This window comes from Oryza brachyantha, chromosome 2 (genome assembly GCF_000231095.2).
Source record: "Oryza brachyantha chromosome 2, ObraRS2, whole genome shotgun sequence".
NCBI classification, from domain to species: Eukaryota; Viridiplantae; Streptophyta; class Magnoliopsida; order Poales; family Poaceae; genus Oryza; species Oryza brachyantha.
Genome location: NC_023164.2, coordinates 12,082,925 through 12,097,179, shown reverse-complemented (window position 1 = coordinate 12,097,179; position 14,255 = coordinate 12,082,925). Strand labels below are relative to the sequence as shown.

The following is a 14,255-nucleotide window of genomic DNA, read 5'->3' as shown; positions in this document are numbered from 1 at the left end:
GTATTAAAAATGATTCGTTTTGAAAAAAACAAAGGGATGTAATTAGTTTATCAAAAACTACAAAAAAATTTAAATAAATTTCAGGATGTAATTAGTTTATCAAAAACTACAAAAAAATTAAATAAATTTCAGATCAAATTTCATGAATTTTGTATATATCCTAAAAATTTAAACCTAAATAACACTTAGTTTTAGTTCTTAATTTTCTGGTGAAACTAATGTATGGATTTAATCATAATTTAAAAAAGTAAAAAATAATAATAAGTTTTAGTTTTTTCATATAAATGATTATATCGCTCGTATGTTGGTATAAGTTAATTTTTTTCATATAAAAATTTATTGAATAGGTTGCACATATGTATAGAAGGGGTAATATATTTAACGGTCAACTAATGGTCAACTAACGGAGATGGATATAGAGGGGATCAAAGTGAAAACTCAGGGGTATATAAGGGATGAGGTAAAACATATGGGTATTGAAGGGATTAAGTAAATTTTCAGGGGTACCTAGGGAATTTTCTCTTTTTTTTTGGCACTGACAAACACTTTGTCTAGTTGGCTCGTTATTTGCTTTAACTAGCAAAAATGCCAACTTGACTCAGGCCCTATTTAGATCCTTCAAAATGGCAAAAATTTTGCTATTTTAAAGCAGTTTTTAGCAAAATAGATCTAAACACCAACGTAGGAAAACGACAACTTTTGTATTTGGTATTTGGCGGTCTGGACTAGTAAATTTTCCTCAAAAGTGCATAGGGACGTGGACCACCTCTTACGGACCCATAACTTTTGCAAAAAAAAATAGCAACTTTTGCATACCTCTAAACACCTGCAAAAACACAATACCAAAACTTTTGTCATCAAAACTTTTGTCATTTACCATTTACCATTCTAAGTGCCTCTAAACAGTGCCTCATTAGGAAAACACGATGAGCCAAGTCGAGCCATATATGAGCTTTTTTATCTAGCCCTATTTAAAGCCCCAAAGCAGATGTGAAAACAATTTGGTTTTATCCTCCCATGGTGGCCGCCTAACCCATACACGCAAGCAGTCCTAGTGTCCAACCCTCCCCCACAATCCCCCGGGCTCCCACGTTCCATTTCCGGAACAAAAAAGCACGCTCCTCCAAAAGACAAAACTAGAAAGAAATTAATGAATGAACGCATGCATCCAGCCAGCCAGCGCAGGATCAGGAAACGGAAGGGCGTGCATGCTGTCCCGTCCGGCGCATCTCCTCCGCCCGTCGGCGTGACAAATGGCACGGCACCCCCTTTCTGTTTCAGCTGCGCACATATCTGTCTATCTTTCTTGATCTCACTCTCTCGCCTCTGTGTCTATCGTATCGATCTTTCTCTGCTGCCTATAAATGCGTCTCTCTCTCTCTCGAGTACTGCCAGCCACGGCAGAGTTAGCTTAGCTAGCCAAAGATCTCTTTGACGAGGGCGTCGTCGTCGATCGATCGGTAGCTAGCCATGTCTTCCGCTAGAGCCGTCGCCGGAGCAGCGCTCGCGGTCTTGCTGTGCGCGGCGGCGGCGGTGAGCGCGGCCCCCGCCGGCGCCGAGGTGGCGGAGTTCCCGGGGTTCCACGGCGAGCTCCCCTCCAAGCACTACGCTGGGTACGTGCGTGATTGATTAGATCTATTTTATCATCTTCACGTTTAGTGGCGGATCCAGTCAACTAGATTAGAGGGTCTGAATACTTTAGATAGAATTTTAGTCCTCTTTTTATTAATCTTTGCCATAAAAATTTAAGGAGTCTTTCGTGGTCGTGGGGGCTCCAATAATTTTAACGGGGTACCGGGGGCTCGAGGCCTCGTTATCCCCATGTTGGATCCGCCCCTGTTCATGTTCACTATCTAAAAGAAAAGAATTGTCTTCCTGAGAAGAGCTTTTGTTGGATGTAAGTATTTTTGCTTCTGTTTATGTTTACAAGAAAAAAGTTATTTTTTTTAACCGAAGGTAATTTTGAGGTTTTTTCACCAAACTTTACTTTTCAGCTTTGACTTTTAATTACCAAGAATATGTATATAAAAATTTTATTCACAAATAATTTTTTATTTATAAATATGTTGTTCGGATAGGTAGGCTGGGTTGTAGACGATCGTCGGCTTCATCGTCGTCTTACTAATTTCTTTTGCTAACTGACCGATGAACCCAAACATGGGGTACATCAAGGCATGTCATAAAATTCTCGATTTAGGGGCATTTGATTTTTTTGGCACTGCTACATTATCATATTTATATATTTGCCACTACATATACATATACATATGTATCATATAGGATCCTAGATCCACATGTCATAGACACGTTGATGAAATATTAAACATAAGAGTGACAAATAGTTAAATATTCCTATGGATTTATGCATTAAGTAGATGAAGGTTATGAATTGAGAAATGTTGTTGTGCTTTTTATTGATACAATAATACTATTAGCATAATAGATCTAGACCGTTGGTTTCAAATGGCATATCAGTACTTTAGTTAGCGATTACGAGTAACGTTGGTATTTAGGATTTTATACGAACAGCATATACAATACATACGAAGAGCGTATAAATCCAGAGAGTTTCTAAGTCGAGCCAGACATCTTAATCCATATATATGCAAGAAAATTGAAATAATTGTTTTGTTTGCTTCTTCACAGGTACATAACTGTTGGACATCAGGAGCAAAATAGGCATATGTATTACTATTTTGCCACTTCTGAAAGGAACCCAACCACTGACCCTGTCATCATCTGGATAAATGGTGGCCCAGCTTGTTCAGGATTTAGCGCCTTTTTGCATTCAATTGGTAAGCATCGTCATTAGAAAATAAGCTTGGATGAATTTGTAAACTACAAAACATGCATAAATTGTAGTACTATTTTTTTTACCGGAGAACAGATGCTTGTAATATCTTTTACTAATATCTATTGTGTTTGTGTGTATACGTACATTTACATATACATACATACATACATATATATATATATATGTGTATGTGTATGTATGTATGTAGATATGTTGCAATGGTAGTACGTGTAGCACTTGTAGGCGAAAATGGGGAAACAAATTGATGCATATAATTAATTTAAATATTAGTTAAAATTTGAAAAGATTAATATGATTTTTGTTTAACAAATAATAGTTTTTAAATACATCGTTTGGAAACACATGGGTAAAAAACGAGAGAATGCACATCACAATCAGGAGATTTGAACAAATCCTGATAGCAATAATATAGTGAGCATTCTTCTAGCGAAGATGCGTACCACCGTACATCTCTAAATATACCTAAAGATGATTTTTTTTATTTTGATTGTTTTCGACAGGTAAACGCATTATTCACATTTATCACTAAATTTTATGCAAACTATTATTTTCTAGGGCCATTCAAAATAGAGGGACCCATGATTCATGCCAGCGATGAGCCCAGGGCCAAGCTAAATCCTTTCTCATGGACCAAGGTACGAGGACATAAGTATAGAGTTTTTATTATGTTTAAACCTTTTTAATACTACCTCTGGTTTTTTGACGCCGTTGACTTTTTATTTACATTTAACCCTTCGTGTTATTCAAAAATTTTGTCCAAATATATAAAATTATAAATCATACTTAAAGGTTACTTTAGTAACAAATCAAATCATAACAAAATAGTCAGTAATTATATAAATTTTTTGAATAAGACGACGGTCAAAGGTAGATAAAAAGTCAATGGTATCAAACAACAAATTTGAGGGAGGATCTATTTTTTAAAAAACCTCTAAGAACTTATTTTTAAGTCTAAAACTTTTAGCAACACCACGCCTTACCACACAACACTATGATGCCACCTGCAGTAGGCTTGTCTTTGTTATTTTGGCGTACCAATATTTGGCAACAACATAGTTAGAGTGGCAAAACAATGTTGATACGAGAGGTTGATGTAGGTGGCAATGTTGTTTCACCGTATATGCCTGACTGATATGGCTAAAAAGTTTAGTTTAAAAATAATTTTTTAGAGAGTGTTTCTAAAATTTTAAAAGTTTCAAAATTTCAGAAAATCCCTAGTATTGGGAATACCCTTTTATTGACCATCTTAACATATGCGATTCAATAAAACCAGGAAGTATGCTGTTTACGATGTAAGCCCATTAATAATGATTATGAAATCTATTTTAGAATTTTTATGCTAACAAAAAGCAAAGAAACAAACAACAAGCAAACAAAGCCCTTCATGCTCATGTTTACTAATCAACTCTTTTCTTATTAACTACCTTTGCCATTTCCTTTTAGTTTGTCCACAGGGAATTAGCTCTATTTTCCCTTTCCTATAATTTTTTCTGAGATTTAACCAAAACTAGGGGATTACCCGTTCAGTTTTGCACAGAGCTAAATTAGAGAATTAAAGTAGAATTAGATTTGTTGTACAACTCTTAAATTCTATTTTTAAAGATACCATTGTGTTCTTTCTATATAATAGTTTTTAAGAATAAATTTAGCTTTTAGATATAATCCTTAGCTTCTATTTCTATACAGATTTGGATTTCATTTATGACCCTTAGCTTGTATTCCTCTAGACATGTATTTTGTACAGAACTATAACAACCCATCTACACATTTATAACCCAAATCCACCATAATTTAATGTTTCTTTCGTTCTGACTAATCTACATGGTTATATTTCATTATAAAGCTGTTACTATACTGTTACATATGTCAATATGTAGTTTAATTTGCCCCTATACTTTCCCCAAAAGATAGTGATGTAACGAAAAAAGTTCTACACAAGGGCTTCTTTTAGGATGAAAATCCTCTCATTGATCAATGCTATTCCTAAATCACACTTGCACCTGGATGCCTTCATAGTTTTCTGAGACAATCTAAAAAAAATCATTTACAAATGTCTAAATCGAAGAAATGCCACTAATGAGTGCGAGTTCTACGAAATACCATCGCACCAATGACTTTGTTTAAAAAATGTCATCGTCGTTAGGACTCCATCCATTTTTATCGTTAAATACACTATTCATACTATAGCACTTAACGGAGAAATGTTAGCGGAACCCTAACGGCGATTTTATTTTTAGACAAACTCGTTTCTACGATGGCATTTCGTAGAACTCACACTTGTCGGTAATATTTCTTAGAGTTAAGTGTTTATCAATGACATTAGTTAGATTTTCTCTAGTTTTTTTGTGTTTGATAAAGGGCGGTATCATGAAACGTAGAAAATAAAAGGTGTATTGCGATTACTCAGCTCCATCCGTTTTTTTAATAGGTGTTTTGGACTTTTTCAGTCTGCAATTTCTACCTTACCTGTTAGAACTTTATTTTAGCAAAAATTAGTATATGTTAGAACTTTATTTTAGCAAAAATTAGTATATAACAATATTATGAGAGTATTATAATGACATTTCTGACGGTTCAAGTTCTCACATAGCCATTCTAAGTATCTTAAGATGTTTTGCAGTCAAAGTATAGAAGGTTTGACACCATTGATTCCAGCATGACAAACAAAAACGAAACGCAAGGAGTACTTTTTCATGAAACAATGAAAAATTAACTCTATCCAATCTGTGTGCTAGCTACTTCCATTTAAATACAGTATTTTGGTTCGTAGACCTTACTACTGATCTGCTCATAAACCACAGATGTCTAGTCTCCTTTTGGTTGACTCACCAGCAGGTGTGGGCTATTCTTATTCTGAAAATGAAGATGACTATGTATCAAACGATACAAGCAGAGTATTAGACCTGTATGAATTTTTATCCAAGGTCAGTGATTTGGCTTAATTTATACGCACGTTTTGTAAGAGCATAAATTTCTTTCAAACTACTGAGGTTATTGTTTTTTTGTTTCCAGTGGTTTAATGAATATCCTGAGTTTTTATCAAATCCCTTCTACATTGCTGGTTGCTCTTATAGTGGTGTGATAGTACCGGTGCTTGCACAAGAAATTCTGGAGAGTAAGTGGGCTGACAAAAATGAGATATGAAAACCATGTGCTCTCAAAATTTACTTTTTTTAATGATGTACAGGGTTCCCATTTACTTTTTTTAATGTATTGAAATCTTGTAGGAAATGAAGACAGTGGCAGAATAAAGATAAATTTTAAGGTGGTGTACTAAACAAATTTCAAGCATTTTCTGTTGAAAGCTTAAACAAATGTTGTTATATTTTCTTTTTATACTGTATGCTCTTTTAAATAGTTCGATAAATATACTGACATATTTTTAATTTATACAATTTTTTCTGTCTTCTAGGGTTATTCACTGTGTAATCCAGCTGTTGATGTAGAAATTGAAAACAACGCGTTTGTACCTTATGCATTTCGAATGGGGTTGATTTCAGATGAGTTATACCAGGTATACTTATTTTAAACTTTATGTTAGATGTGTGTGTGTTCTTTTTTAATTTTCATTTCAGATTTTTTTTTCTTCTGATGTAGCATTCAAACTCATCTATAATTACTTTTCCCTTTTTTCTGTGAACAGAATTTATCTAGTACGTGCAATGGAAAGTACTGGAATAACAAAGTCCCATCTTGTCTAGCAAACTTGGACCAATTTCATAAGGTAACTAGGATCTGCAATACTGCCTATATATCACTTTTTGTCCAAATTTTGCTAACATAATTACCAATGACATGCAGCAAATCAGTGGCATTAACATGGAGCATATTCTTTGCCCACCATGCCGCTACCAAATGGGAATAACTAAAGAAGCCAGTGAGGAATATGATTTTGGTCAAATGTTTGAGCTCATTTCTGAAAGCTCTGAGTACGGTCTAGAATGCAATGTAAGTAACGGATGACCAATCTATGATAAGACCTGGGTCATGCTATATTTCAGTATTAAAAAATTAGTAAGTAGTAAAATGTACACACTATATTTGCTCATGGATATCTCATATCTGTGTTCTGTGAATTGACATTGGATTTATATTTCAGAATCAAGAGGTAGTCCTTGAGAGACTCTTTGACACAAAATCTAGCAGAGAAAAATTGCATGCCAAACCGGTACCATGTTTTGTAGTGTTACTGAAGTTTATGACTTCCCTTCAAGTAATACTTATCTTACCAAATCACTTTTAACATGATGTCTCTACTTCTACAGATTGAAATGTCCAAGAAGTGGAAGAGATGCCCCAACTATATCCGGTACACAAGAGATATTCCGACTTTAACAGAGTATCACTTGAATGTAACATCCAAAGGTTACAGAGTATTTCTGTATAGGTAAGAAAATTAAATGTGATTGAATATTTCTAATTTTTCATGCCACTGACATGTCAATATTTATTCATATATAAACTAATCAAGAATATCAGTTATACTATACAAACTAGTCTGTTATGGACATTCTTATAGAAACAAATGAAACATGTGCTACTGTGCAACTTTTGCAGCCTAACTCAACCCAACAGATAAAAAATGATGGGAAATTGAACTTGTTTGTTGCAGTTATGTAGTTATCTCACAAAGTTCCATTTACATAGATTAGTATGTAATAGTTTATATAATGTCTGTGTTTAACTGGAATAAATTTTGCAATGCAGTGGAGATCATGCTTTGCTTGTTCCATTTTCCGCAACTTTAGAGTGGCTAAAGACATTGAACTATAAGGAAATTGAGAAATGGCACCCCTGGTTTGTTAAGAAACAGATTGCAGGGTAAGTAAATCTTTACTTCTGTATAGTCCTCAAAACATTCAACCTTGCATGTATTTAAAATATATAATATTTCTATTCTTTTAAGGAAATAACAAATTAACCTAGTGGTCAATCTTACTAATGTAGTTAATCATATAGGCCTTGGTTATATTCTTGATAAAAATAATATATGTTAGTTCCTCATCGTTCTGTGTTTTATATTTGAAGTAACTAATACACATTTAATTACCCAAGGTGCAAAAGTTGCTAGATTGACGTATGCATTGCTGCAACAATTATATGTATGACCATAATACAAACCCCTACTCATACAAGTGAAAGACCACATGCAGACTCAAGGCTAAAAAATATTTTTGTCCATACTCTTGGGCCAAAGTTAAAAATAAAACTGTTGCGGTATGAGACTCATGGCTTATGATTAGTTTGGGCCAGTCTCATTGTCAAGAAGGAACTAAACCTTTGATGATTGCAGGCAACATTCTTTCATTATTGATACTGTAGAGTACCATGTCCTAATTTCTACGTTTTTACCCTCAAAAAAAAAATTCTACGTTGTAGGAATGGCTAAGACCAATGTCCAAAAGTTAAAATCCTGGACAGAATCAACATAAAAGGCGTCCACTTAACTAGTTTGAAAACAAAATAAGAAAAAAAAACAACTGTATAGTTGGTTTGAATATGGTTTTGGGTTCCAAAACACTAGGAGATTTAACTTCTAAAGTTAAAAGAGGATAACGAGTACTTTGAGGGGTACGTCACTATTTGGGTTTTCTTTATAAAAAAGTGAAACGACGTATTTATAAACAAAATTTATAAATATAACTTTTATATACATATGTTTAGCGATTTAAAACCTAAAACTGAAAAATAAACTTTTGTGAAAAAAACTCAAACTCAACTCTAAATTTAAGTCAGCAATATATATTTATATGTACACTATGTTCCTTTGTAGAATTGCCAACAATATGAGTGAACTAGTATTCCAATTCTCTATGAGTAATGAAAGTAGTGCACCGTTTTGATCATAACTTTTGTACGCTCAGACACACCGCCAGTTAAGCACTAATTTTCAGTTTTACGCTGATTCTAAACCTGTAAATTCTCCTCTCTTTTTTTTTTCAAAAACGCACCTAGGCATTAGGAATTTTTAGACAGTAAATTTCTTGTATGAATAAGCTAATTATTCTTTATTGATAATTAATAGGTATGCAGTTCGGTATGAAAATAATATATTATTTGCAACAATCAAGGTAATTATTTCTCTTTTTTTCCTCAAATAAACAGTGTAAATGATGGAAATTTTGTTGTAGCATCTCTTACACATTTATTAATTTCCTAAAATTACTTCAGGGAGCTGGACATGTTCCATCAGATTACTTGCCATTTGAAGTATTTGTTGCCTATCAAAGATGGATAGATGGATCAGATTCTTTATAATAATTTGACTAACGTCGTGTCCTGTATACATATGAGAAATTTTAATTATGTACCAGTATATCATTGTGGTATCACCTCTGTTTTGAGGCCAATATGAAACAATATCTGAGAAAAATATATGTGCATGATGCATGACTAATGTAGATTCAACAGACAATCCTTTGATATCTGCATGACAAAGCTTCCCAAAATTTTTGGTAGCAAATTTTCTTAAATTCAGTAGAGTAGGATTGACGAAATTATAGATCGGCAACAAATATACATGGTGGCATACGAGAGTCACCAATTGATGGTACGTAAGGAACAAAGATTACTCAGGTTCAGACTCTCAAGGATGAGATAATACTCTACTCGTGGTAGATTGTAGATTGATTAGCTAAAACCTTAGAAAAACTACGCAATGAGTACACTACATGAATCTATAAACTATAAACCATGGTAGTCGAGTAATGCTCCTACCTCCCCTTATACCAAGGGAAGAGTTACAAGAGATAGATACCGAATAAAATATGATCTAACATCTACCACGATAACATACGACACACGTACTACTATCTTTACATCGATCTCTCTATCTCTATCCTATACGAATATATACATTACACATGTACACCCCTAATTTGTATATCCCACGACAACCCTCAGAGTCCTGTATAGCCACGTAGATCCCCCATATCCTTGACCATTAAGAATATCCTCACGCAACATCATGTACATATCGCGAGTGCTTTCTCTTCCAAATATGTAGAGCCTATGGACAGCTTTGCGAAAAAGAAAATATAGGGATATCAAATAGATACATCTATGCTTAAATGAGAAGTCAACAAATATAGAGTCAAATAACAATAATATCCGAAAATAAAATATTATGTGCATTAAATAGATGCAACTAATAGGCGTATCCCTAATTCCATGCTTCGACAAGTACAACGAAACATAGAATCAACAAGACCAATAATGTAAGGTATTCTCGAAAAGACATAACAACCTATATCATATAGTCCCAGAACGAGTGGTTAGAGCAAGTGATTATCACCTGAGTACTCTAATCCTTAGTGGTTTATGTAGATGCAATAGTAGCAAATCAACTTGAACACTTAATCAATAGATTATTTTGCCAAAATAAATGCTACAAGGCTCCGTCAATAGATTGACCCTAGCGGTTATCTATTCGAGTATAGTAGCTCAGTGAATAGATTGGATTGACTACTTTCTCTACATCGACGCACATTTCACTGTATTCGGCTACTTATTTGCATGTTAAGTCAAAACTATATATGATCTCTTTACTCCCAAGATATTCTAGTTGATATAGTTGAAACTTAATTTAGAGCTATTGTAGCCTGCACGTCTCCTAACACAGTTGCATCCCAACGCATGGAAAATTTATATTTCTCTAATATTCTTCAGCTTGCTTCTTCCCGTTCGTCCATTCGGGACGGGGCAGGCAGCCCACATACATGAAGAGAAAAAGACCCTCTCTTTTCCTTGTCTGTCGGTCGAAGAAGGCAACAAACAAGTGGAAGCAACCGATGCTTTGGTCATTCGACTCCTTGATGCCAGTCTGTGCTTGCTGTCATGCTGGCAAAAGCGGTGGTTTCGGCCGGTTTTACCTACTATTGGATTTGAATATAAGTATATACTCATTTGTTTTTTATTTGATCTATATTTACTTTTGGATGCACATTTAACCATTCTTCTTAATCAAAGAATTATATAATTATTCATTATTGTATCATACTTTAATTTATTGATTTATAATTTAACATAGCCATAAAAATTTTAAATAAGATGAACGATTAAAATAGGTAAAAATCAACTACGTCAAAAAAACCTAGAGTACTACATCCAAAACAAATATGAATATTTTTCAATTTATTTGCCCTACTCATACCCAATAGGTTTTCCGGGAAGTAGGATTGGTGGTTTGCCTCTAGTGGACCCGCACCGTGGCCTAGGCCAGGGAGATTCTCCCCCGCAAGGGAGCGGGGGGTCGAGGCCTAGGTAACTCTTAGGGATGGGGACGGGGACAGAGAATGAAATACGTGTGAGATTCCCTCCAAAACTACTAGTATATTGAATAAAATCAATAGAACAACATCGTAGAGGTATACATACCACCGTGGCTGGTCAAATCATAACTCTCACTGTTTTCGACGCCACTGCATAACAACATCGCTCTGCCACCCTTACTGCACCCGTCAACGTGCCGACCGCTGCTGCCCATGACTCCACACTCCCCCATCTATCACTGTGCCAGCCGCCGCTACAGTTGACTACGCGGGATCACGCCCCTCTCTGCCCGGCCACCACCACCTCCATGCCCTTCGCCATGTTGACCACTGCCTCCATTTGTGTTACCTCATTGTATGGTCGAGTTCGTATTTGCGAGGGCCCTGTCGGAGTTAAGGACTGGGATGTTTTAGAGCATCCCTAACATTTCATCTAAATTTGGTCATCCATATCTAGATGATCATCTAAAACAGTTTCATTCTTCATATCTCTCTGTACTTCAGCAGATCATCCGTATATGACATCCTCTGTATCTCTTTAGAGGATGGAGAGAATCAAACATGGAGTTTCTCTTGACATCCAAAAATAGATAATAGGATAAATGTTCTGTTACAGCTTAATTTTTAGTTTTTATCCTCTATTTTTAGAATAAATGATAAGATAGATAAGTTTCTGAAGATGGTGTTAGCCCTGATTTTGATTAGGGCTGGGGCTTGTTCTAGACCAAATTGTCCCTGTATCGCCCGGTGGTGGCTTGATGGAAGCCCAGCGTTTTTATTTGATCCAGTATATGAGATGTATATCCCATTCTGAAATGATCTATTAATCTGTTAATAAGTCGTTTCACAGCAGTTCCCGCCAGCCGGGGACAGCCTTTACAAAAGGCACGGTTTGACACGCGTCACTACGGCATCGCCGGCGCCTCCCCGACATGGACGCGTGTTGCCGAGGAAAGCTCCAGACGATCGCCGTCTACATGAACGAGGTCACCGGGCCTCCATTTTCGCCTCAGCAGCTGTCGCGAGCTACACTGCTTCTTCCTTCCTGGTCCTGCAGCGCCCACTCCACCGATCCTCCCAATTCATCACAGTTACCCACCGCCGATCAATCAGCCAGATCCATGGAGCGGCCTCACGGCAGCCACGGCGGCGGTGAGCCGGCGAACGCCCATCCGCAGCAGCAGCAGCCGGCGCCGCGACCTTGCGACGACACCCAACTGCCTGCTTCTTCTCTGAACCCGACGGCGGCGAGGCTGCTGCGGGAAGCCATCGTGTCGGCTCCGGCGGACGCCGAGAAGCCGGCGGCCGAGGGCTCGTCGGACATCCTGGCCTTCGCGCGCGCCGTCGACCGGGTGGACTCCACCCTCGAGTGACCCTTACTCTGTTTCTTTTTTTCTTTCGTCCTCTTCAGTGTTTGTGCCGTGAAATAAAGAAAAAACCCGCTATAAAATGCTTTCCGCGACTCGTTTCGAGCTCTCTTCCCCGCGAATTCCCCTCTTTTTCCGCGAGTTAATCATGGCCGCGTAATTTCTCGACCTCATCGGCGGAACAGAAATCACTTCATCGATCGGATTACATGCGGCAAATCGATCGAACCCAAATTCTGATACGCTACAGAGAAACTGCAAATTAGATCGATCACATCACCGATTAATTTGTACATGTAGACACAATCTGATCCGATACCACGAGGAAGAGAGCGACCTTTACATGATCAATTGATTGCTTGCTGCGCGACGTGGAAGAAGATGCAGGGGGTGCCTGCGTACTTAGGCGACGGAGACGAGGCGGCGGGTGCAGAGGGAGCAGTAGAAGCGGCGGCGGACGCGGAAGCAGAGCGGGACGAAGCAGAGGCGCGGGGCGCTCTCGACGTCGGTGGCCACCACCGCGCCGCCGCAGTAGGGGCAGCGCCCGGGCGCCTGGTACGTCGCCACCACGCGCTCCGGCTCGTCGCACACCAGCACCACGCACATGAATGACCCCTTCTTCCTCCTCGGCTTTGCCACCAGGCTTGGGCTTTGCTATTTCCTCAACGCCGACGAGTCTCTCTCTGACTCTCTGTGCAAGGGGAAAGGGCTAGATTAGTTTTCACGATTAGCCCCCTTTTTTAGAAAGAAAAAAACGCTTTTTTTTCTTTTGCAATAGACCCTTAGAAAGTTTTTTTTATTCAAGTGGATCCTTCTAATATACAAAAGTATCGTTCTATCAGTGCAAGCAGCATCTTGTGGCGTTGTTACGGAATAATTAACTTTTCGACAATAGTGGTGACAATAAATTTAACACTCATACATCATAGACAGATGACGGTTAAGAAATCATAAATGACAGATGACGGTTAAGAAATCATAAATAACAAGTCATAAATCTAGTATCATCCGATCGATCGTAAGAGTAACAAATAGTTAAATGCCCCGTTATTACTGCATTGTTGTAACCACAAATGTGATTGCTCTTCTCCCTTTTATCTTACCTTATGGAGCTCTATTTAGGGTTGTTTAGATGGGGCTAAACTTTTTAGCCCTATGTCATATCGGATGTTTGGACACTAATTTAAAGTATTAAACATAGACTATTAATAAAACCCATCTATAATCTTGGACTAATTCTCGAGACGAATCTAATGAGCCTAATTAATACATGATTAGCCTATGTGATGCTACAGTAAACATTTGCTAATTATGGATTTATTAGGCTTAAAAAATTCGTCTCGCGGATTAGCTCTCATTTATGTAATTAGTTTTTTTATTAGTCTATGTTTAATACTTCAAATTAGTGTCCAAATATCCGATGTGACTAGGAAAAAAATAAGTCCGTAGAAACAAACACCCCTTAAAAAAAGAATTGGTTCGAGAAAAAAAGACCGGATTGTAAAACGTTACCGAAGGAATGAATCCATTCCGAGAATAGTTCAACATGCGCAACGCAGCCGGTCGGAAGAATCTTATCTTGCCGTTGGCCTATTCTACAACCTTCTTTTGCAGTCTACATCCGGCCATAAAGATTTTGGTTCTAAACCCTCTTGCCTGGTCTGACAAATACCTTTTTTTGAGAAATTATATATTAGAGTTGATAAAGTAGGAGACAAAAGCATTAAGATTTAGAAAATATGAGATAAATGTCTTGGAGTGTAGAGAAATAGAATAATTTTAGTCCCTATAGTTATATATAAA

At 37.0% G+C, this 14,255-nt stretch overlaps 1 protein-coding gene across 1 annotated transcript; it reads left to right on the top strand.

Moving 5' to 3' along the window:
• The first annotated feature begins 1,455 nt into the window (after nucleotides 1-1,455).
• LOC102704592 (serine carboxypeptidase 1-like) lies at nucleotides 1,456-9,163 on the top strand. The gene is made up of 14 exons (XM_015833635.1): nucleotides 1,456-1,613; nucleotides 2,647-2,795; nucleotides 3,371-3,450; nucleotides 5,617-5,739; nucleotides 5,828-5,930; nucleotides 6,043-6,080; nucleotides 6,228-6,329; nucleotides 6,459-6,539; nucleotides 6,617-6,763; nucleotides 6,915-6,983; nucleotides 7,081-7,202; nucleotides 7,523-7,636; nucleotides 8,841-8,886; nucleotides 8,987-9,163. Exons 1-14 carry the CDS (start codon nucleotides 1,471-1,473, stop codon nucleotides 9,071-9,073), a joined length of 1,404 nt encoding a protein of 467 aa, XP_015689121.1. The 5' UTR covers nucleotides 1,456-1,470; the 3' UTR covers nucleotides 9,074-9,163.
• The last annotated feature ends 5,092 nt before the right edge of the window (nucleotides 9,164-14,255 follow it).

Excerpts from the sequence above, each read along its gene's own strand:
- LOC102704592 (XM_015833635.1), top strand. The coding sequence starts at position 1,471 with ATGTCTTCCGCTAGAGCCGTCGCCGGAGCAGCGCTCGCGGTCTTGCTG. Across the intron at positions 5,740-5,827 it reads TGTATGAATTTTTATCCAAG|TGGTTTAATGAATATCCTGA; the intron begins GTCAGTGATTTG and ends TTTTGTTTCCAG. Across the intron at positions 6,540-6,616 it reads ACTTGGACCAATTTCATAAG|CAAATCAGTGGCATTAACAT; the intron begins GTAACTAGGATC and ends AATGACATGCAG.